Source organism: Dermacentor silvarum, chromosome 4 (genome assembly GCF_013339745.2).
Source record: "Dermacentor silvarum isolate Dsil-2018 chromosome 4, BIME_Dsil_1.4, whole genome shotgun sequence".
Classification (NCBI taxonomy): domain Eukaryota; kingdom Metazoa; phylum Arthropoda; class Arachnida; order Ixodida; family Ixodidae; genus Dermacentor; species Dermacentor silvarum.
In genome coordinates, this window is record NC_051157.2 from 121,790,726 (window position 1) to 121,815,226 (window position 24,501).

Genomic DNA, 24,501 nt, shown 5'->3' on the forward strand with positions numbered 1-24,501 from the left:
AACGCATGCACACTTGCTTTTTCGGTTGTATTCGTGTCGACCGGAGAAAAAAAATACTCTTGACGTTGGTCTTGGAACGCGGCACGTCGAACGATTGTCTAACATGGTAGTGTCTCCAGCAAAGTGATCATCTGCAGCAATACGCAGGACAATGAAGTTAACTGACCGCTAGTTGTCCCATCAGGAAGCGGACACGAATGTGCACACTGAGTTTTAGGTCATTTGAAGAAACACGTGGCGTGGGACGCGCCTCCGAAGTTCGAGTCCCCAAACGAGGACGCCGTGTCGCAAAGGGTTATAAAAAGAGTCATCGCACCCGATTATTTCTTATTTTTCTAAATGTAACCACTATAGCAGCGCGGTGGTTCGGGCTTTGCGCAGCAAAACCTGGGCGCAGGCGATCAAATCCCGGCCGCTAGTGTCACTTAGCGATGGGGGAGGAACGGAAAAGTTCTGCCTACTGACTAAGCATCTGTGTCCCATGGCTGCCTCACCGCTCACTCACGCACTCACGAAAAAAAAAAAAAAACAGCGTGGCTACGCGAAAATAGAACTGATAACAGCCGAAGAATACGCTGTCTGATTACTTGTACTGATATTCTGCTCTCAAAATATAAGCAAGTAGCCCTGGCTAACAAAGAGCGCGTCACGCTAAAAGAGATAGGTAGAAAATATTTGCGCACAGTGCGAAAATAGACAGGCCATAGATTTAAGGAGGGATGCGTCTTCAACGTAGCGCTGCTGTCGATGGCTGGTGACGTAGCGGAAGTGTCGCGAAGAGGCTCTTGGCCACGCGCTCGCGTGGTCCGCAAACTTTTGTGGTTGACTGTACATTTAAGAGATTTATCAGTGTTTGTGCACAGAACACCTGTGGTGTATAAAAACATGGTCAGTGTTCTGCGAAGAATAATGCATGCTGGGAAATGAATATGGTTTGAAATCTTCTAGTAGTAGATTCATGCATGTTTAAGAATGTTTGTACCGCACGTCAGTAAATAAATTCTACACAATAGTGAAGGCAACCTGACTTTTTTAAGTAGTACGCTATTGGCAACAAATTTCGGTAATCCGCAGCACAGTTGCCGTAGTTTCCACTCAAACAATTTATTAGCTGGCGCACCATAAAATAATATACATACAAATTCTAAAATGGGCTGCACGCACATTCTGTATATCATTAGAAGCGTGCCTCTCCGCATCCCCGACCGACTGTTGCATAGCTTACGCAGCATGCCCACTACTCTGGCTCCTTTTTAACCTATAGGGTCAATATGACCAAGTCAGCTGAGGGAACCGTCTTAGAATACACCCAACTACTTCGCCGACTCCACATGAGGCATAGTCTCGAAATGGTGGTATAGCGATCTGTTAATAGGTTATTAAGAGGAAAAAAAACAATATAGAGAGCACTTTCCAACGTTAAGTGAAAGGCGAATCGTGTTTAACCAGGTGTCTATGGCGTAGACGTAATTCTGCAGTCGATAATAAAGGCCTCATGTCAATGTTCGTTGTCTCGTTTTTTTTTCTCGTGTGCTCTAATTCTAGCATTAAAATTTTCACTCATTCCTTTGGCGAATCCTTTGCTGTGGGTGCATGTCATATCCCTGAAAGGATGAGAAGAAGAAGATCCTGGCACTTGGCTTAATCGACGAGCACGAAGTACTGCGGAAAATGTCAACCGAAGGTAAGGTGCACAAGAAACAATCGCAACAATTTCCTCTTCGGAATACACGCCGACTACAAGGTGTTCACATTTTTCATCCACAGGCAGCACCGACGTGCAGTAAGTACTCGCCCATTCTTATATCGAACAAACTTCATTGCACACTGAAGGCGTGCGCTCGCAACCTGCCGGAACAGGCTAAACGTATCGTTAATTACTCGTTATACTGATTATTAGCGACTTACTAGAAGAAAATTATCGAGAAAAAATTACAAGAAAGAAGGATCGCGACTCAGGAGAATCATGTGAACAAAATTTCCAGAAAGATGAAAATGTGTTGCGGCGCATACGGTATGCATTGCCAAGTCATGACAGGCAGCTTACTTCTAACCTCGAAAGGAAAGCGCGCAATCATTGCATTTTACTGCTACTTACCTATGGAGCAGAAATTTTGAGGCTAGCAAAGGAGCTGAGAATTTAAAGGCCAATGCAACCAGCAATGGAACGAAACATGATAACCGTGACGTTAAGAGAGGCGTTCTACTCCGGCGGCTGCTGTGTATGGCGCGGCCGCGTGGGCTCCATCATGAAAGCGATCTGCGAGGGGGGACCGGCACCGAGTGGCGATAGCTTCGTGTGCGCTGTGTTTTCGCCGCTTGGTTCGCGTTTAAGCGAAAGGCAGCAGGAAGATGAATTCGCTCGCTGCTGCCATCGCGCTTCCTCACTTCAGCGTTCTGACAGCGAGTTTCAGCGTTTTGACAGAGGTCATCGAGTGAGATGTGTTCATGTTTGCTTATGCGCGTATGGCACTATCCGTGTTGATTTAGTTGGTAAAGGAATGTATACAAGTTTATCTAGCCGATAAAACTATCCTTACTTCGGATGGCTGTCCACTAATTTGTATCGCAATCGATGCTTCGCCTTTCGGGCGAAACTGCAACTTTTTTTTACTTACCTTCGTGCAGCGCACAGCATGGGCCGGTTATGCGTGGAACTTTCCTTTAATTCTTGTTCGATGCTTTGGTGCTTTTATGGTTGCATCATGCAGAAATTGTTGCGCGTTGCGTCCCTGTATTTGCAAATAAATATGTTGGGGTGGCGTCCCATTCCACGATTTTCCCGCAGCGGTGAGTGACAAACATATCCCGAAATATAGTTCAGCACAATGCGTTGGCGGGCTAGTTGGTGCGAATTCATAATTACTTGTTTAGCGCAAAGACAACGGACACGTGAAAGACGACAGGACAAGGCGCTACTCTCAACAGTTGAGAGTAGCGCCTTGTCCTGTCGTCGTTCACGTGTCCGTTGTCTTTGCGCTAAACAAGTAATTATGGATATCCCGAAATAACCTTTTGTCTGGTATGACTTTCCTTCGTCCGTCGCCACTTAAGACAAGAAATCTAGGGAAGATATGGCAAGTAAATTAAGGTGGCTTGTACCCGGAGCTGTTACGACGATATTTTCTGTATATACCCATTCTACAAGGTACCATCTTTTCCGGAGCCCCGGAAATAACCTGATAAAACAAAACCACTTCCACCTGGGGCAGCTAAACGGGGGTGTCTAAATAAGTTGCATAAGTTTGTTGCTAGTAGTATGCAGTGCACGGATACACCAGAAGTGCTAACGATGCGACTGAACGCACGTCGACGCAGGCCGCATTTCCAGCGCTTGTTGCCCAACGGGATATAGCGACCATAGGTCGTCTGTGCACCCGACTTGCCTATGCTGTAATAAAAACAACGAAACAGCCGAAGTCGATAACAGTCCATATGTCCATATGTCACGTAAACAACGTGCAACACAAGGCTGTGGAGGGGTTGCTGACGCAGCAAAACGGGGTCGGCAAGCCAACTGCATTTTCTATGAACCAGTTTGAAAACCACAAAAAGAAGCCTTTCTGCATGTCATAGCCACTAAATATACTTGGACAACATCATCACAGAAGTAAAATAGGCGACCGGGCTAGTCGGTGTTGATCCATGACGTTTGACAGCGCGAACTTGGACTAAGGACGGCGAAAGAGGCGAGAGACGAAGACAAGCGCTGTCTTCTGTCGCCTCTTGCTCCGTCCGTAGTCCAAGTTCGGGCTGCCAGACGTCATGGATCATCACAGAGCAGCTTGTGTGGGCCTTGCTTGCCATAACATAATTGAACATAACAAGAAAAGACCATCGCTCGTAACGGTGTACCGTAAGTACCGAAGGCTGTAGGATTTGTTGTTGGTCAAGTTGCTACCGTGTTGTTTGTGTGGCCAGGAGTGCCACTTTTTTTGCAGAATAATAACATTGCAGAAGACTGTTTCTTTCTCGTTCTAAGGCTTTTTGTGCGTGCGTATGTGCACGCTAAAGCACAGAAAAGCCCACAGCAGCAGATTCAGGAATATGTATGCAGTGAAAAGAAAGGATGCCACCGCCTGTTGCAAATACTTGTGTCACAAAAGAGCGCATAATCGAAGCGCGCGCCGCGCATCACTCACGCCAGCTAGGAAACAAGACGGCCCCGCGGCAGCTTCGACAGAGGGAGAGAGCGCATGCGCCAGACAGCCGACACGATCAACGGAGTCTATAAACAAAAACAAGATACGCGAAGGCGACGATAACGAGGTAGAGAGAGAGAGAGAGAGAGCGCGCACGTCGAAACACCCTCTCACGCGGCGAGCAGAGAGAGAAAGAGAGAGAGAGAGTGGGAGGATGACAACCCGAGCGTGCGCCTACGGATGAGTCACCACCCTCCTCGACGACGCTCCGACGGCCGCAGTCGGAAACGCGAGAAGCGTCTAGAAGATTACCAGACTTTGTTCAAGCTACGGGATCCCAACTCCGACCGAAGGTTCCAGAAGTGCCGGCGAAGGCAATAAAAGCGGCGTGCCGGAATCGTAAGGGGGATCAGAACGCACCGGTGAAGAGAGGTGACGTGAAGACCGACCGTCTGCGGAACAAGGGGATTCACCGGCAAGCTAACCGACGAGTTCTTGGACTGTCTGCATTTCCGGAAGAAGTTCCTTCTTCGAGATTTGCCTCGAGCTACGCCGAGATCGTCCGGCTCAAGGCCAGCACGGGTGAATACGACTGGACACTGTGTTCCTATTCATCCTGTACTTTACGTACGTGTTGGACTCTTACTGCTTGTCGTTAATTATTTCCCAGTGTTTGGTTAATACTAATTTGAATTGTAGTGTGATGTGTCTAGCCGAAGTGTGCACGTGTGTATGTAACTGCCTTATTTGAAGAATATATTTTGTTGTGTTTTGACAACTCTGAGCTCTGACTCGGTCTCTGGACAACAACCGGCGTTCGCTGGCGCACCAGTGGGCCCCTTATTAATCGTCCTTGATTTCGTGGGGTTATCTTCGGAAACTGATAAGACGGCTTTGTAATTTGGCCCGGCGTTGGCGCCTCGTTCACGGGTGTGTGGCAACTTGCAAAAAGGTAACGCCCACTCGAAGACATATAGTATTCGTTTCTATCGTCTGTTATTCACTAAAAGAAACGCCAAGGAAGTAATGCTGGCCCACGCACGTTGATTGCAGCGTGCTGCTCTCACATTTTTTAGGGCGGCAAGCCTGGTCACACATGTCCAATATGCCTTAATCTGTCTTTGCGATCAGCGCCCCCACCGATAAAGTGGACGGCGTGCTCAAACAGCCCATTGCAGAGGCCGTATTCCAAACGCGAGACGCGCGCTTCAGACCGGCCGGGCCAAGGGAAGGGAAGCGCAGTCGAGTTTGACAGAGAACTACGTGGTGTGATGAAATTAGGAACTTTGCAGGCACGAGATGGTGTTAGCTGGAAGATATTTTTTGCCTATTTATGATCAATGCACCAAAACGTGATGGCTCCTTTGATAAAGGTGACACGAGATCGATGGAGGGGCGTTCGTGCATGATGCTGCAGTGAACTTGAGAGAATCTAGTAATTATGATGAGTTTGCTTAGCTGCTGGAGAAAAGTGCGCCTAGAAATCCTAGACCTGCTAACACGTGTATTGATTTCTCAATGATTAAATGAGATTCATTTTTAGGAAGATGACGCTTTGGACAAAACGCTAGGCAAGGAGCTGTAGGGCAATGAATGGCTCAACCGTTTAACAGTTGCCTGGTTAGGCCAGCTTCCAGGGCGAAGTCCCACAAGGATCAGATGAATCGTCTGGCGCCAGTTTTGGCTGGAGATGTCCACTTTTGGAGGGTGAATGCATGGTCATGGTGCTCTGTTTTCGTATATTTTCGACGCACATCGACGATATCACGTTTTTTATTGCGATAGCAATTATATGGACACTCCAAAGCGGATTTCTGCCATCGGCGTCGCCATCACCGTCGCCGTCGCCGTGAGGTTCCGTATGACGTCAACGGCGATGAAATCGTCGCCGCGCTCCGGACGCTGTATGTGCGAGTGAAAGGGCGCGAGGGACGCGCGCTTTCACGGGGAGCGAACGCACGTCGGAGAGCAAACGCGCGTTCTGCGCCGTGCTCCCTGAAGGGCTGCAGAATTAAGCGTCTCTTTCCTCCTTTACAATAACCATATACAGAGAGCAAACGCGACTTCTTCCATCGCACGAAAGGCCGTGGGGGGACGGGAGGAAGGGAGGGGAGGCGACGTTTAGCAGCGGCACCAAATGCGTATTTATATAAAAAGTTGCAGTGGCTTAGCTCGGCTATGCCAGGATATACGTAGCGTTAGCAAAAGTTCAGATGATTATTCTTAGCTTATTCTTAAGATTATTCTTAAGATAAGATTATTCTTATGAGTCAAGCTTCTCCGTTATTCTGCGCTCTCCTTCTCCATGGCTATACCACACTGGCAAACGCCAGTCAGAAGCGCAGCGGCTCCAGCGCAGTGTCAGACGGCGACTGCACAGCGAGCGCGCGCCGGCGCCAGTGCGTCTACCACGGCTACGACGTCACTCCTCTGGAATGCGCAGACCGGCGGCGGTGAGTCGCGCGCGGCGGCGGTGGAGTGCGCGAGAGGTGCCGGCTCCGGTGGCTCCGGTGCGCAAGCCGTGTGACATCACTGATCCTTGCGCATGCGCAGCACGGCTCTTGATGTGCCGCGCGAAACGGGCTTGGCTGGGCCAGTGTAGCTAACGCTACAAAATGTTGCGAGGCGAGAAGGCAACGCCTCCTAAAACAGTTTTAGGAGGCGTTGGAGAAGGTGGGCAAGATTTACGACGCTGCTCGACGAGTGTCCCATTCTGATCTCGTCGAAAACGTACGAGCCGCCCCTAGAGGCACCGGCAACAGTCACCAACGCCGCGCGCGTTCGGTGCGAACGCGGGCAAAACGCCGACGGCGTCGACAACAGTTCTGCGCGTTGCTGGTGCTGCTGCAGGTCCAAGCTCATACAGCTGATAAAAGTGCTATCCTTACTCCGTATAGCTCTCTACTAATTTGCTATCGCAATTGATGCTTCGCCTTTCGGGTGCAATTGCGACAATTTTTAAATGCGAAGCATGTCTTGCCGGCGACTCTGTCTGCTGTCCCGCGTCCCACACCCCCACAGCGCATGCGCGTACCCTCCCCTCTCTCTCCTCTCATACGCTCCCCCCTTTCTCTCCTCTAGGAATCCTGTACGGAGCGACGCTCGCGTCCCACACCCCCACAGCGCATGCGCGTCCCCTCCCCCCCCTCTCTCCTCTCCTACGCTCCCCGCCTTTCTCTCCTCTAGGAATCCGGAGCGGCGCGCTCGACAGGTGGTGCGACAGCTGCATACTCCGCTGGGGGCGCCACGGCAGTTCCGCGGTATGAAAATGACGGAGCGCGCGCGCCTCATTCGCTCTCCTGTGCAGCGCCGCGATGAGCGCTCGGGCCGCTGCCGCGAAACCATCTCCCGCTCAAGCTAACCATCTCCTCGCTGCTTCGCATCCACACATGGTTCCCTTTAGCGGGAGATGGAGTACCTTTTCATTTAGACAACACGTTCATTTTAGTCGTTTCGAGATGTTGTCCAAGTGCTATGGGCCGATGGGTACCATTCGTTGTCGCGGTCATTGAGCTTTCGCTCGGTGGCGTAGGTTGTAGTTTAATTTGTTTATTGTTTCCTCGCGTCTGCAGCACGTATGCATTATATAGGTATTGAAAGGAAGTGGTGGATCATTCTATTGTGCTTATAAAAAGAGATGAGGCTGACGTTAGATGATTTAAAATTGATGCGAGGTGACAGGTGCGTTGTATCGCCGGGAAGTTTCTGTAGTGTGCCAACGCGTCGTAGTACAGCCGCCTTTACACGAATTCGATGTTGCATTATCTTAACACAGCGTTACCCTTGATCTGTTTCCGCTGCCACGCGATACAAACTGTGCACGCGAGGGGTTTACCGCGCATTTGCAGTCGGCGGCGACAGTATTGGTAACGGTAAAACTGCAACATGACGCTAAAGTATACAATTACCTTATCACATTTCCCAGTGCATCATGGTAATAATTTATGGCACCTTTACATGTGGTGGGTCAAAAGAGTGCCGTGTCAGCTCTCGCGCTACTGCAACGCACATAAACTAGAAGAAGTTGCATCCAAAGTGTGCGTTTTGCCGATTAGTGTAGAAGAGTTCGCCAAGAAGCGTCTCTCTTTTCCGCTCTCTCATTGATGCGTTGCGCCATCGTTTACATGAATCGAATGAGTTGAATTACTCAACTCGATACCTCATATAACATTCGTGGGATGTGTTCGAGAAACTAACATGATTGAATAACGAGAAATATGGTGTCATTGACCCCGTGAACGAGGCGCCAACGCCGGACTAAATTCCAAAGCCGACTTATCAGCTTCCGAAAATAATCCCACGAAAGCAAGGACAATTAGTAATGGGCCCTCTGGTGCGCCAGTGAACGCCGGTTGCTGTCCAAAGACCGAGTCAGAGCCCAGAGTTGTCAAAACACAACAAAATATATTATTCACACAAGACAGTTACACACACACTTGCACACTTAGGCTAGACACAACACAATAAAATTCAGATGGGTATTCACAAAACACAGGAAAATAATTAACGACAAGCACAAAGAGTCCAACACATAACGTATAAAATGAAAAGGAACACTAAGTGTCCAATGGTATTCACCGTGCTGGTCTTGGAGTCAGACGATCTCGGCGTAACTCGAGGCAAATCTTGAAGGAGGAACTTATTCCGGAAATGCAGACGCTCGACGAACTCGCCGACTAGCTTGCCGGGGAATCACCTTTTCCCGCAGAGGGTCAGTCTCCACGTTACATCTCTTCACCGGAGTGGTCTGATTCCTTCTGATTCCCGCACGGCGTTTTATATCCTTCACAGGCGTTCTCGAACCTTCCTATTGGAGTCGTGATCCCTTAACATGGCTAAAGCCTGGGAATCTTCTAGTCAATTCTCGCATCTTTGCCCGCCACCGTCGGAGGGTCGTCGAAGGGGGGTAATGACTCATCCTGCTGGCGCACGCTCACGCTGTAGTAATCTCTCGACTCGCCGGGTGAGAAGGTGTCTCGGCGCTCGCGCGCTCTCTCTCTCTGGTTAACGTCGCGTCGTCTATGCTTCTATAACATCTAGGCTCCGTTGGTCGCGTCGGCTGTTTGAGGCGTATGCGCTCTCCCCCTCTGTTGAAGCTGCCACGGGCCCAGCGTGTCTCTTTCGCTGGCTTGCGTGACACGCGGCGCGCGCTTTGATTACGTGCTCTTTTGTGACATATGGCCGAAGCCAAACATGTCAGTGATATTATATTATCAGTCTCGCTGCGAGGCTAATTGTGCGCAAAGATGAATACCGAAGAAAAGTCGTGCAGAGATTGTCACAAGTAGTAATTGACAAATTTAACAAGAAATCTTCAGCTTCAGTATTGTTGGTGTCATTTCAATAAGCTGGATTCCATTAGCAATTCATCAGTCTATCATTAATGTGGTGTACATTGCACAGTAACGCAATAACATTATTGGTTTCTCGAGATAATGTATGACTACCACTACTGTTGTTTCTGTCCTGTTGGTTGGACACCATGGCGATGGAGTGTTGGGTGGATTGGCTATTCGAGTCTTCACGTCTCGATATATCTAATCAATTTTGTATACCAATGCTGCGCGGCGTGCACACAACACTCTTGTGTTTTCCTGTTCGTGCAGAGTGGAGGTGAAGGACGGCGACAATAAGAACCCGTTCTTCATGTGCATGGGCGTCTGCTTCCTGCTGGTTGTCCTCCTGGTCGTGCTCGCTGCATTCATCGTGCAGTACGTCAGACCCAGTAAGTGCATGCGCAGTGATACACCGATGCCAACGGTATACGGTCAACCAGCTTTGAAGCTTACCGCGCTAACCGCCACGCCGTTACACGCAGCCTATATCGGGTGGAGGAAACGGTGCTTAGTAGCACTTGCTGTGATTTCAAGCCAGCAAATTAATCGCTCAACTTGAAGCACACTGTGCCCAGTTCCTGACTCGGCTCGAAAACCTTTCGCTATACTGACAGTATAAGTACGGGAATCTTCGAACCGAATGGTACATGCATGCGTCCGTCCGCAACTTACTGACGCGGTGTCGCGAAGGAACTATAGCAGACAGTGGTGCTCGTGTCCATGCGAGAAATTAATTGCTGAGCAGATCTGATGTCCGTATACGACGAGCTCAACGGTAAATTATGCCGGAGCCCACCACTATAGACCCTCCCTCGATCATAGCCCGTCTGTGGATTTCGGAGCTTAAACGCCACAATGTGATTTGATCGTCGCAATAGCGTCACATTTTCCTGTAGTAAGCTTGTTATGAAACTGTGTTGCAGCAATATCGCTAGTTTATACGCTATCGCAAAGCGAGTGATGAGCTGACACAAGAGTGGACATTCACAGGTGTGTTGGCGAGAAGATTGCTGATGTGTCCTCGAGTGGTTTTATATAATATTGCGGACGTCCGCTCGCATGTACTATACGCTCTCTATGTAGCCTTGCAAAGTCCATCGCATTTACGACGATAGAAATGACAGCTTCGGCGATAAAAACGGCGGCTGTATACTTTCGCGACAAGTGCTTAAATGCATGTTTATAGGTCGCGCGTGTCAACGCATGCCTAATCTCGTGAAACGCATATTAGCGAGCGAGTACATTTAATTAAGTGCATTTGAGGAATACCTTGTTCTTAAAACACCATTGCGATATTAAAGAACTATCACTGTTATCTCTGCAAGCTTAAGTAAAGGTTCTATTTTTTCTGTCTTTATCACATCTTGCAGATCTCTCTATGGACGGCACTGCTGAGGGTAAGTGTAAAAAAATAGAAAAACCCGATCATAAAAAAACGACGTTCGACAAAGATAATGTATGCGTTATTTGTATAAGTGAACAAATTTTTTTCGCAGACAGTTTTATTCGTCCCGTTTTCCATTAAAGGCAATTGGACAATATTGTCCAGCAACAGTTCTCCAGCTACATAGGGAATATTAAAGGCCCTATCTTCGCCGTCCGTGAAGGTTGCGGTGATCTCTATACGTGAAAGTAATGTTGTTGTAAGAATATTCTTGCACTACGTTACCCCTCTTACGAATGCTATACATGCTGCGAAGTCTGACGTAGCCAAGAAGCGGTGGCGCTGACATGTAAAGAAAAGCTAATTCTACAGGCGTGAATTCGTCCTAAAGGCAAGACGAACAGAGGTGGCCAAGTTGTAAGAGGTATTTAAAGAATCAGTTATAATCGTTGTTACATACGTTTACATAACAGCTACATATCCAGCTTACATAACCAATATTGCTTGAGTGCTAGGCTAGACATTCGGTATGCACCGTATAGTACGAATTTAAGTAGCCAACAGATTAATCATAAATAAAAAAGAAATAACGCGACAAATAATAAAAAGTAACATAGTATTCTCTACAGTGACGTTGAATACGTAAAACACACATGTGCACAATGTAGAATAAAAGAAAGGAATCCATTGGCGACAAAGTCGAATTGACAAACAGTGTAGCAACAAGTTCCGAAAGTTAACGACTGTAAAAAAAATAATGACATATAACCGCCTTCTGAAATCATTGCAATCTAACATCTGTATACATAATTTAGAAGTTTAGAAATTCCTTCAATTCAAACTGTTTAACAAATCTGTGCATCACATCACATCACTTCCGGAGCACCGGAAGCGAAAGTCGGCGCCGCTGCGTCTCGACTAGAGGCGCTGCTTATGATGAGTGGTACTACTGTTGCCTCTGGGGAGCGATCGGTCATTGTACATGCTCAGTGTCCAGTGCAACCTTCGAGAAGAACGAGGTGATGCGGATTTTCAGCATTGCTCAAGTGAGTCGCAGTTTGGTTGAACGTCGCCGATGTAGCTTTCCCGAGAACACTTGGTGGTGTGACGGACGGAAAATGCAAATAGCAAGGAGCATGATGCCGAGCAGCTATCCTCGGCAAGCCAGCCTCCTATGATGCCGCCCCACGACATTCTCTCCCGAGCCAATCTGTGCGATGAGTCTTAAGGAGTAGGCCCTGCACGGTTATTTTGCTGTTTCAAACACTGTATGGTACGCGGTAGGTTTCAGTGGCGCCCACGTCGCGCCCTCTCTGTTCCACACGCTAAGTGGATAAAAATTATTGCTTTCGCATCACGTGATAAGGGCCTATTTCCCCACGAGCCTATTTTTATATTTCGATGACTATGCTTCAAGATGATCACGTGGCCCTCCCTCTTAGATCTGTTCCATTCTCCGTGTTTGATGCTCGCGTCCAACGCGAGTTGGAGTTAGGGAACATAGCTATCAATGTTTTGGGCTGTTGGAAAGTTTCAGGATTCTACCGATCCTGCTTTCGCAGACGGGCCAAAGTGCCAGGCGGCGCTGGAGTTGACAGCCTGCAACTCCGAGACGGAGCAGTACTTCTTCCACCATGACTCGGACAGACAGGTCTGCTTGGTGCGGTGGCAGCTTGACCCTGGCTGTCTTCAGGGAAAGAACCGCTTTGCCAGCGCATCCGAGTGCCGGGAGCGCTGCGTCGGGAACTCTTCAGGCAAAGAAGCAAAGCAGAGTGAGCCATTCTTAAAGTGAATAGCTTTCCTTGGTTTATTGGCCCTATTTTCGCAGCGGTTGGCAGCCGGACTTTCTCCGCCAATCAAAAGGTACGCACTCTCGTGAAACCTGGATGCGGGGCGGATTCACCGCCGAACACCGCCGTGGCGGTGTTCTCTTTAGACCATACGAAGTTTTTAAAAACCGCCATTAATACTTGAGCTGGATTACACGAAGCGGCGGACATTAATCTCATGACAAAAGAAATGCACGATCGAGTAATTAGACATACAGCACTAATTAACTTTTAAATTATTTACGTTGCGGTACATGTGCCAATTTACTAACTGTATCCGGTGAGTTTGCAAGGCATATCCACTTGAAACGACTTCTCAAGATTGCACGGGTTTGGAGATAGGCGCTGTAAAATTTGAGGTACCAATACACTATTGTGCCGCTTACATTTTTAAAGGTTCCGTTTTACACATTGAAGTTACCAAAGGTAACTGGGGCGCCCCATGTATTTCATCGCACAATTTGGGAATGAATATTTAGAAACTGCTCTTATCCTGAAAATTTGTTTCAAGTGGTATCGCCTTGCAAACTCACCGGCTACAATTCGTAAATTGCAATGTGGGCTGAAAAGTAATTAAATTAAAATTAATTAGTCGTTTTTTGTTAAGAGTCTATAATGCATTTCGATTTCTCGTTCCAGTAATGTCTGCCTTTTTGAGTTTCAGTTCAAGGACTAGAATTACGCTCCCTGCCACAGGCGATTTCTAAAAATTTAGTATGATCTAAATATTCACCGACAATCACAATATCACTAATGAGAAATTTCAGCGCAGGTGCGTGCTTGCTTTAATTTGGCGATATATACTGGCTGGCGCGGACAACCTGCCTCGCGCGGCGCGTTTCAAACGCAGCAGAGTGTGGCGCGACTGCCTCGCTAATCGGGAGATCGCTAGAGGCAGCGCGTGGGTGACGCGTGGGCGCGATTCACAGCAGCCGGTGCGCGGACAGACCTACAAGACGACGCGCGCGACTCTGGCGCCATCTCGTAGCTATCGTCGCCGCATGCCTGGTCGCCACCGGCACTCCACTTTCCTCCTCGCAAGGTTGAGGAGTAAAGTGGGTGCCACCATTCTGGCAACCTGCTCCTCACGCTTTCACCATACCCTCCTCCTCCGCTTTCCGTCTCATGGCTTCGCTACACCTTTCTCTACTTTGCTCCTCGCGCTCTCTTCGCTATCGCAGTCTTTCATCCGCGCTCCGATATCGCTGTTTCATCATTCGCTGTGCTCATGCGCTCGGTTACGAGGGACGCCGAGGGACGACGTCGACGCTCGCCGCAGGAGCGGGCGCCAAAGAGCTGCGCTCTAAAAAGAAAGTCACAGGCCTGCGCGGCGTAAGCTGGTGGAGCGGCTTAAGAGTTGCAATTTCGGCACCACGCATAACAGGGTCTTCGCGGCGAAGTCTCTTCGCCTTGTTTTGACGAGAGCGATCTCAACTGTCCGCCCGGCGTCGGCGGCGAGCTGCGGCTTGTAATGCTCTCTGCACAGCAGTCTTCTGAGCCCGATGATGCTTGGTTGTAGGCGCGCACGTAGCTGTACGATTCGCTTCTTCAGCAGCGGTTCGTACCTTGCGAGGAGACGCCATAACGTGTACCGAAGAGGAACCGAGAATACGTGGCGCACATCTCACATTGGGATCGCGTTTATTGCGCGCCTCGTCTGAATCACATCTCGTCGTCTGCGCCTGTGCACGCGGCTTTTGCAGGCGCCTTAACTAGATGATGGCGCCACCATACTGGCGGAGGCTCGGGTCGTCTGCCCCTGCGCGCCTAGCTAGGGCGCGTTTATAGGGCCTTTTTCTGACGCTGATAGCAAGCGCTTGCGTGGCTTAGTCGTAAAGCATCAGTGTAAAATGTCAGTGGTAAACGCATGTTTTGGGTTGCAGTGGGAAAGCAAGCTTACAACGGGGCCCGGTAACGGGGCTCGAACGGGACCCGATAACGCTATCGCGTTCCACTCTTAAAGGCGAAGCTTAAGCGTCCTCCAATTTTTTCTGCAGTGCGCATAAGCTATTCGCTTACTTTACAGTCATATTCGATGGTTTCGGCGATTTTTTTTTTTGCAGCGAATCTGTTAGCCTCTAGTTGAAGATTTTTCGTCGGCTCGTGCTCACCAAAAAACAGTACCGCCACCTAGCGGCCTTGGCCACTCCGACAGACCTCGAACGGCAGCTGGGAAAGGGCTTTGTCTTTGAGTTTGCGTGCCACGGAATTACGTTTTCTCGTATATTCGAAGTACACTTCCGTGAAGTTGCGGGCGCGCGGGACGTACGTACGTGTGCACACAATTGTCCTTGATGCGTGGGTGCTCTGCCCGTTGCATCTGTCGCGCAGCGTGTGCTGCGACCGTAATCCACATTATGGGAAACACTGCCCAAATAAAATTATTGCATCAGCAGTTTGTGGTTGTCTAACGTCGCTTGTGGTGCTTGTCTAACGTCAGTTGGAGTGGTGGTACTTGTTAAACGTCAGTTGTGCATCTCAGACGTCGGCAACTTCAGAATCGCTGTTTATTTACTTTCACATGGTGGAATGGAGGCGGATTTTTGATGTGGCCTAAAACGTTTTTTTTTGTCCGCCACCGGCACTAGTTTTCGATTCGCTCGTGTTCTTATCCACAACATCCTCAAACACTGTGATCACTTGTCAATTTTAACACGGCCTGTCTGTGCGCTGCTTAACTGATGCATTCGCCTTAACTGAAATAACTAAAATTAATGACAATTCCAAGCCATGCACACTTCCATATTTCAATTATTTGTGCGCTCATTCAGAAATAAGAGGAGGAGGAGTCACCGTAATCGTTAAAAATTCTTAGTCTGTAGTACAGCTCAATCTTTCCGCATTCTTGCAAGTTATAGTTGTCGCTGTATCTCCCACAGAGTCCGCCTCTCTGAATAATCGAGCTCAAGTACAAGAATTATTTATGAAAATTCTGCAAAAATGAAATATGATACCCCGTACATTACGTGCCAGTTATTAGTTACCAGTTTGTCAACAGTTCCCAGTTTTTAGCTATTCATATTTAACAATTATCCAGAAATTATCAGTTAAGATAACAGTTATTATTAAATCTCGCTGATAGCCCAGACGCAAAAAATTATCAGGAAAACTTGGTTTCCTATATGTCACGACCATCGAGCACTGACTATACACACAACGAGTTAGTCGGCAAACGCCGCGCTCTGGAGTAATTAATCCTCTAATCACCGTGTTCGTGATCCGTAGTTCTCCTGTATGCAGGCCTGTCGTCAGAGTGCATGGACCCCGTCAAGGCCGCGCCGTGCAAGGACGAAGAGCTGAAGAGGCGCGACCATCCGTACTTCTTCGAGGGAGGCAACTGCACCGTACAGAAGGGCGCCAAGTGCCTGTACGGCCCTAATAGGTTCATCTCCACCCAGGAATGTCGCGAATCCTGTCTTAGCACTGGTATGACGAACCGTTTTATTGACCTCTCTCTCTCTCTCTCTGTATACGACAACATCTGCAAATGGCTATTCTATACCGGTTTTTAATATCGTCGCAGTCATGTCCAGGACAGCCTAGCCGATCTCTGAGGCCATGTTCACACTTTATTGTCATGGGTTAGCAAGGGTGCGCAGGCAAAAACGTTATTGGCGCTTGCACAGTTGGTGCGCATGGTTCGCGCGATCCTAGGCCGCATGTCTTTCTTCACGTCATTCAAGTCATTTCACGTCATTCCGTGCACTGGGTGAACTAAAGCTTGAGGAACGAGCACGATCGATCGACACATTTCCCACCTTATAACTTATGCTGTAATGGAAGATACGTTTGGAAATAATTTGCTGTCGTCACAACAATGTGAAGTCAGCAGACAACGAAGCCAGTAAAAGCAGAGGGGATTTATCCGTGGCTTTTAGAAATGCAGAAAATACCCGCCGTGGTGACTCAGTCAGTTAAGGCGTTGCGCTGCTGAGCACGATATCGCAGGATTTGAATTCCGGTCGTGGTGGCCGCATTTCGATGGAGGCGAAATGCGAAAAACGCCCGTGTGCTTGCGTTGTAGTGCACGTTAAAGAACCCCAGGTGGTCAATATTAATCCGGAGCCCTCCACTACAGCGTGCCTCATAATCAGAAGTGGTTTTGGCACGTAAAACCCCAGAAAGCAGAAGAAGAAATGCAGAAACGATGAAGTAAAGGGAAACCAAACACAACTTTCTGTCGATGGAAGTTAAGCCCGCACATTTTGCATAACGCGCGCGATGCTCGAATTGGGCTACGGCGGCGGCACTTACTCCGGGCAGTTAATTAGGATTTTGTGTGCGTGTTTTCGATCCGGGCCGAGCAGTGTCACTTGGTAATCGTTTTGTTGCCAGATGAACAGAAACAAGGTTTTAAAACAATGGAATGCAGTATGGTGCGTGCCAATTTAATGTTTGTCTGCGTTGTCCTTTTAAACTTCTCTCCTGCTAGACCACCACAATGAACCGCTTGTCGTTGACACGCAGAGGAGCCGGCGTGCCGCGCGCCCCGGTTCCAGGGTGCGTGCCGGATGAGCGAGAAGCGCTTCGTCTACTACTACGACCGCTCGATGAAGGCTTGCGTCGCCTGGCGCACTTCCTGTCTGGCGGGACCTAACCGCCACGAATCACTCGCCGCCTGCACCGAGACCTGCAGCCGGAACGTCTTCAAGAAGCTGATGATATGGGAATGATGCCGCGCTCCGAACTACGTGCCGCTTTTCTGCAGAACCGAATGAATAATCGCTAATGATTACATTTACTATAGCAAATTAACTGTATCGCAATGCGTCGTTGTTCCTCGTTCTGTTGGTGTTCGTTTTAACCGAATTATCGCTGTTATCAAGTTGTCACTCGGCACAAGACGCGCCATACGCAATCGAAGCTTTCCTTGAACTTTGTTGCCAATTCGATAGCACTGGAGTCGTGTCTCGCCACATTTCGTGCGAGTCGCGAATAGTGTTGTACCCGTGAGCAAAAGTACACGGGTCACAGGCTACCCCCCCCCCCCCCCCCCTAAAGAAAAAAGGAAAAGAGAAAGAAAAAAAAATTCACGAACGAATTGAATCATGACAAGTGGTTGAAGCACTGCATGGGGATAGTTCTTACCATAAATCACCCGTGACATTGCCCACTCGCGCATGTAAATGAGTGGCAATGCGTGTGTACAGTTTATAAATGTTTTATTTTTCATAACTCGTATGTCGTCTTCAGTTCTGGATTCTGTTTTGCCTTCATTATCACTGCTTTGTGGTCCGTGAAATGTAGAGGCAATGGTTCTTAGATCGGTCCTAGCCTGAAGTTGGCAAAGACAATGTCTATGCACGTTCCCCTGGTAGTTGTTGGTTGTTTCCAGTCATACGAAATGCATCGTAGAGCGTATCGAGACGTCATATACTGCACAAGCCAGTCGCTGTCCATGATGTCCACGTTGAAGTCTCCGACAAGTACGAAGGAATTGTTCTTGTACTTTGTTTCGTATATTTGCGCATGGATAGATCGATGTACTTTTCTACGTTGCCTCGGGGGAGATTCGGGGCCAAGTACACTGTCACGAGGACGGTTGCGTCGGATTGTTTTATTGCAGCGTGTTCACCGTTGTGAGATTGGCTCGTTATTGGTAGGTCGAGATCCACCGTGGTCTCTGGCAATTTCACGTACATCCCAACACCACCCGCCGAACGCTCTGCTTCTACTGTGCAGACGGCGTGGAAGAATCCATTGATGTGCGGTCTCGCGTTCCACGTTTCGGTAAAGCAAAGGACGTCTGCTTTCGTTAGTAAGGCATAGAGGGAGCGCACCGCAGAGAGAAGAGAAGCGGGGGTCAGGCAGTGAGCTAGGAGCTGGCGAGGAGGAGACCGCGTGCGCAAGCTCCGGGCCGCCCTCCTCCGCCCTCCTGGTTGTTATGGCTACGGCGCGGCCAACGTTGGCCGTGAGCACGGATGGGCAAGCCTCGAGCCTAAGGTGCTTCGACCCTAAAAGTTAACCTTGCACTCGGCCGCGCAACGCTTAAAACAGCGAAGCTGGACGGAAGTGCACGCGAACTTTTCATCTTATTACCCATGATGACGATAATTTATTTTCGCGCGTCTCAGACTTACTGTCGTCACTGCGCGATGCATAGCGCAGCTTTCAACAGCGACACCGCGTTCCAGGAGACCCGCTCCGTGAATGCGTCTCTCTCTCGCTTACTCTCATAGCGCACAAAAACTCTTCACCTCGCAAGGCATGAGCGTGCGAACGCGCCAGCTATGGACGACTGCGACGAAGCTCGAACGCAATCGTATGGTTCGCCTAAATGAATGTTCTGCAAGCGTTGCTATATTCAAACATGTGGTATCAAAGGCCGTTCCATACAAACTAGCATGATTGTGGGCGCTGACACCACGTGTGTTAATTCAGTTAGTAGGCGAATGTGTCCAAGTTTATGCAGCCGATAAAACTACTATCCATATACTGCGAATAGCTCTCTACTAATTTGCTATCGCAATTGATGCTTCGCTTTTCGGGCGAAGCTGTGACATTTTTCTCTTCTAGAACACGCCAATGTAGGGTCCACAGTGGCGTTCGACTTTGTTATAGTCATTGTACAACCCGATTTGTTGTCAATGGTAGCCTCTCAAATCGCGTTCTTATCTGTTCTTCCATGAACCAAGGATGCCCTATGTCCCCGCTCCTCTTTGCCCTTTACTTAGAACCACTCTATTTGAGCATTTTGAACTGCAACAGTGTTCGTGGTTTTAATGCTTTTGGTAATGAGGTAAAAGTGTTAGCATACGCTGATGATATTGCATTCTTCTGCAAAGACAAGCCCAGGGGTGCTATGCAGGATGCCCCGAGTTTGGCGAAACTCGGGATCTTCACGAGCTCTGGCGACGCCCCAAGATGAAAGAACTAATGGTAACAAGACAAAGTTTGTCCGTCGGCACACCTCGAGTTTCATTGGTTTATCTAGATTCACTCTGGGTGGCCATCATCCCTTGGGCGTTGCCATATGGGCGGTCGACAAACTGGGGCTCACGTGATCATACGGTCGGTGCATGGTCGTGCATTCTTTCACTTGTTTGTCGTTCCACCGAGTGCATTAGAGGCACAAGCAAGTTATCAAATAAATGCATTTAGTACAATGATATTAGTCACATTACCGTAGGGTATAGGTGTTTTAAAGTTTACAAATTGTACACTGAATGTGTATTAGACTAATTTGTAGTTTAATCGTTTCGCGTTATACCACGAGGGCACGCTCGCCCTCCTCTTTCTTCCTCTGGATTGGATTGGCGCGGCTCGCTACGTGCTTGCGCTAGCATTTCCGAGCACAGATTGGTGTGCGCTTGGTTTTCGCACTGGGCTTTGAACAGATCGCTCGTTGCTCTTTCTCTTTCCTCTAGATTTAATTGGTGCGGCTCCCTACGTGCTTGCGCTCCCGCTTCCGAGCACAGATTGGTGTGCGCCAGATTTTTACACTGGGCTTTCAAGAGATCGCTCGTTGCTCGCGCTAAAGTAAGGCTTCGAGACGAAGGGAGCGTCGGCTAGCGCAGAAGTGGTTTGCCGCGCGCTTACCGTGTAAGCACTCAGGAATGTCGGAAAACACTCATGCAAGAATAAAAAAAAGTACGCTTTATTTTCTTTTACATTGTGACGCACCTTCATACTGGCTAGCGCCGAGCGATGGCTTCTAACAACCGCAGGAGAGTCTTTATACTGGGTAGCCCCAGCGATCCGTGGCTTCTAACAAACGCAAGAAAGGGTCTTTGCAGCGCACGTGGCCATTGAGTGCCACCACATTCATCCCAGGTGGGACTCCAGCATCAGTGCAGTTACTCTGTACCCACTGCTGACGAGGTGGCGCTTCACTTTTTGACAATAACTTTCTATTTTTCGCTTGTGAACACCCGTGTTGGTTTCCACAAAGTGCACGCTTGGGTAACTGTCTCCCAATGCAGATTGAGGCATAGCCCCGTTAGCATCCACTGAATTTGGGATACAGTTGTATGCGGCCAATTCGTCACTATGAATAATGGTCCCCGGTTGAACATTGGCAGCAATAATGGCGCCTAGCGTCGCCGCCTTTCGTCGGTCGACCTTGAAAAGTAGCAGCACCCCTCAGGTCGCGCAGACCATGCCGAAGACCTATGGGCCACCATCTTTGACACCATCGTAGTTGTGGCGGCTTGGCGGAACGTTGTCGCCCGTCATTAGGCGGCCTCGATTGCACTTTTGCTCGCCGCGAAGAAGGCACTCGTCAATTTGCGCTGTCTTCCCGGGGCCACCGAGTGGAGCTCGCGCCACCAGCTCGTCCCTCGCGACCTTACGGGGGTAGCTCCTCCAGTCGGCGATGGCGTGCTCCGATAGAGGAAACAAGTCTACGGTCTCTTTCAACATCCATATGTCTACGCTTTTGCTCACGCAGTACGTGAGCCAAATCATTTGCCGCCTGGAGAGGTGGTCGTTCGGACGGCCGAGGCGGTCCGTGTTAGCGCAGTAACTTCCTTCGCCTCTCTGCCCGAGCCATGCAGCTGTACCGTGTACCTGCCAAAACTGATTTCGGCACCTGTGGCACCGGAAGGCACCCCCGCGTCCATTCTGAGCCTTCCAATATAATGTGACTACTTTGCCTGCGCAGGTTGGTTGGTCCGGGTTGAACCCCAGGTGCTCGCAGGTGCTCCAGTACTCCGATGACGACGCCGGACATGGCCTGGGGCTGGGGCGCGGTGGACGAGCTTGCTTGAAACAGGAGAGAGCCGAAGCGATCACACGAACTATTCCTCCGCAGCCTAGTCACACCAGTCTACGCTGGGAAAGCATAATTTGCCCGCCACCCTATCTCCGCAGACGACGGCCTTCGCCTAACTCGTCACACAGCCAGTGCACTCACGTTTTGGAAAGGCAAAAATGACGCTGAAACTCTACGTCGGACATTGAGGTGAACGGGTCCAGATGGTCATATTGACGCTTGCTGCCGGTGGATGCGATTACACAGGCTGCTTCTGCCGCCACCATGTTCCCGAGTTCAACTCGAGGGGGGTTTCGCGATGTACGAGTTTGGTCCGAGTTCGCGTGTCAACCAAAACCATACGTCACGCCCTGCGCGAAGCATGTAACTCTTGTGCGCGCGCCCGCCATGGTTGGGCCACGTCCAACTTATTTTCCGGCGACAGCGACGTGGTGCGGAACTGAGAGGCATCAACAATCTTGACCGTCGACAGAAAATACGCACAGCACACTGTCATCGGTGATGTACTGTAACTGAGAACCACTATCAAAAACAAAGCGGCGACTTTCGCTGACTCATGCATCTATCTTCTTAGGCTGTGATGGCCCCACAACATGGTTCATTGTCTGCCCTGTAGCGACGTAGCGCACAGCAAATAATTATCGGAACGACACTGTAGCTGCTTGCAAGGCGTCGATGCGCCGTGGTGGATGACGATGCTGAGCAGTGCGTAGTATTTTCCAACGTAAAGGTATCGCAGCTGTTGTTTGAGATGGCTGCTTTGTCATCGGTGGTGTATCGGATCTGCGGTGTCGCAAACACGGTCAGCGCCGAGAAACGCTCGCTTTTTTAAACCCAGTGCGTTGGCACTTCTTCATCACAAGCATGGCACACTAAATAGTTGCAACCCCTTCCTGCGTTCGAAGTTTAATTTCCTAACTGCGCACAGGAGGCATCACCCGCCAAAATGCGATTGCTGCGCTGTCATTACTATATCTATCTGCGATCGCTGTTAGCTCAGCAGCAGAGGCACTCGGCAAGCACATTGGAGAGAACAACACACTCAAGCTCTGCGTATACATGCGAACGGAGGCACCTTCACTCGGCAAGCGATGACAAGCGATGAATTGTGTCACTGAGCAGCGCGCTCTTTGCAATGCATCGCGGAGGCTTCCCGCTCGCAGATAAACGGGCGCATTTTCACTGTGCTGCGTCACTACGGACCCTAGAATACCGCACAGCCATTTTGCAGTGACAACCGTTGCTCCCGTCGTTTCAGTTGGTAAAGCGGCGGCCTTAATAGCCGCCTCAGTGAAGCACCTGCGGTGAACAACCATGTCGTAGCGCTGCGTTGCCATTCCCCTAATAGTCAGGAAATGGAAAGATCACTGTCATGACTGACTTTATCAATGATTAGAGTGCCTCAATGCGCGCGGGCATCAAGGCACCCTATCAAGGATAGCACTGCAGTGCCCCTGGCGACTGCTCACCGTATTAACTCCCTCGTGCGTGCGACCCTCTAAAATGTATCCGCTTGTAAGCTTTCGCCTCACTGTCGCCACTCGCAGCAAAAAAGTGCAAAATTTAATAATTCGCTCGATCTCTGTTTGTCATCAAACATTTATGACATTCCAAACGAAAAACAGATACTTCAAGAAATAAAGTGTTTCATATTTTATTTGTTGTATTTGAACGTAATCGATTAAGGGAAAGTGTAGGCGCAACAATGCACTGCATGTGCCCTGTTCGCATTCGACGGAGGATAGAAAGATAATGCTCGAAAGAGGAGGCACGCCCTTTACACGCCCTAGAAAGGCGTGGCAAGTGGCTCACGGCAAGTGTGCAGATGGACAGCGGTACAGTCACGGTATTGCTAAATGGTGATAATACGTTGATAACAATACGCGGCGCTGGCGCGTTTTGCTGCGCAATCTTCTGTGCTTGAAGCACGGAATCACTGTGCCGCGCAGGGTGCGCTCATGTTTTCATACGCGGCTTTATCTCGACATTTCTTTTTGCCTGCTGTTCTTGCACGTTCCTTGCTATCTCTGTTCACTGACTGCCATCGAGCAAACTCGGGTGAAACTCGTGCGAACGAGAAACTCGGCGCATCCTGCATAGCACCCCAGCATCGATAAAACTCTATCATAGAAGAGTTTGGTTCTGTTTCCGGTGCGCAGATGAATAGCACTAAGAGCTCAGGGCTATGGTTTGAATATTGGGCCATTACACCATCACATTATACTGGCATTGAGTGATCCTGTGTGCCACCTGAATATCTAGGAGTTCCACTGCATGCCTACAAGTTCAGTGCACACTAGTGGAGAGAGCGCGTTCCAGCCCTCCAGCGCTACACAAATACCTTTGTCCCGCACCGTCTATCAGTATCTGGAAGAGCAGAAGACTGCAACATGTTTTTGGCAACCAAAGTTTTCTATGTCTTTCAGGTTCTTCACTGCGCAAGGCTTTACATTCAACGTTTTCACGGGATTTTTTCAACGTTCATATGGTCTTCCAGTTTTGAACCTATGAGACGCGACAACATTTTTCGACCAGTGAGTGCTGGAGGGTTAAGGTTGGTGCATTTATATGTGCGACAGATAGTCTCGCGTTTTTTCTTTTTTTCGGGATAGCTCTCATCCGGTATTACGAGCTTTCATGCAGGTTAACCTGGTTCATGTCCTGCCAGAATTGGTGGTGTCCTCAAATTTAATTTCTGGACCTTGTTTATGGGGGTTTATGCGTGAGTTTTATTTTAACACGAAAGTGTTTTATGCCGGGGTCCACCAAGACTTCACTGACGTATTTCCGTCACGGAAATACGTCATAGAACATAATACAAAGAAAGAAACCAGAAGAAAAAGTTCCACAAACATGCAAAATTTGGAAATCGAACCCACGACCTCTCGGTCCGCGACGATAGATCGCCGAGCGTTTAACCCATTGCGCCACAAACGCATTTGCAGAGAGCTACACAGACGCGCCTTATATATCTAACACTCCTCCGTGTACCCGCGCTCTTGCTCGGGGCGGTGCCGCCGCCTACGAGCAGAAAAGAGAAGTACTGCATTATGACACTAACGCGCACCGACAGTGAACGCTTCGGTGGTCTCAGCAC

General features: G+C 49.2%; 2 protein-coding genes across 2 annotated transcripts; both read left to right on the forward strand.

The window, feature by feature from the left end:
* Positions 1 to 9,633: 9,633 nt before the first annotated feature.
* LOC125944772 (uncharacterized) lies at positions 9,634 to 12,658 on the forward strand. The gene is made up of 3 exons (XM_049666019.1): positions 9,634 to 9,867; positions 10,849 to 10,875; positions 12,425 to 12,658. Exons 1-3 carry the CDS (start codon positions 9,789 to 9,791, stop codon positions 12,652 to 12,654), a joined length of 336 nt encoding a protein of 111 aa, XP_049521976.1. The 5' UTR covers positions 9,634 to 9,788; the 3' UTR covers positions 12,655 to 12,658.
* A 3,276-nt stretch (positions 12,659 to 15,934) lies between these two features.
* LOC125944771 (uncharacterized) lies at positions 15,935 to 17,622 on the forward strand. Its single transcript, XM_049666018.1, has 2 exons — positions 15,935 to 16,117; positions 17,159 to 17,622. The coding sequence occupies exons 1-2, from the start codon at positions 15,949 to 15,951 to the stop codon at positions 17,362 to 17,364; spliced, it is 375 nt and encodes a 124-aa protein (XP_049521975.1). The 5' UTR covers positions 15,935 to 15,948; the 3' UTR covers positions 17,365 to 17,622.
* Positions 17,623 to 24,501: the final 6,879 nt, after the last annotated feature.

What these genes read in the sequence shown, in the direction of transcription:
- LOC125944771 (XM_049666018.1), top strand. Translation starts at nt 15,949, where the DNA reads ATGGACCCCGTCAAGGCCGCGCCGTGCAAGGACGAAGAGCTGAAGAGG. An exon ending in CGAATCCTGTCTTAGCACTG is followed by an intron (nt 16,118 to 17,158) that starts GTATGACGAACC and finishes GTTGACACGCAG; the next exon opens with AGGAGCCGGCGTGCCGCGCG.
- LOC125944772 (XM_049666019.1), top strand. Translation starts at nt 9,789, where the DNA reads ATGTGCATGGGCGTCTGCTTCCTGCTGGTTGTCCTCCTGGTCGTGCTC. An exon ending in CGTGCAGTACGTCAGACCCA is followed by an intron (nt 9,868 to 10,848) that starts GTAAGTGCATGC and finishes CACATCTTGCAG; the next exon opens with ATCTCTCTATGGACGGCACT. An exon ending in TATGGACGGCACTGCTGAGG is followed by an intron (nt 10,876 to 12,424) that starts GTAAGTGTAAAA and finishes CTGCTTTCGCAG; the next exon opens with ACGGGCCAAAGTGCCAGGCG.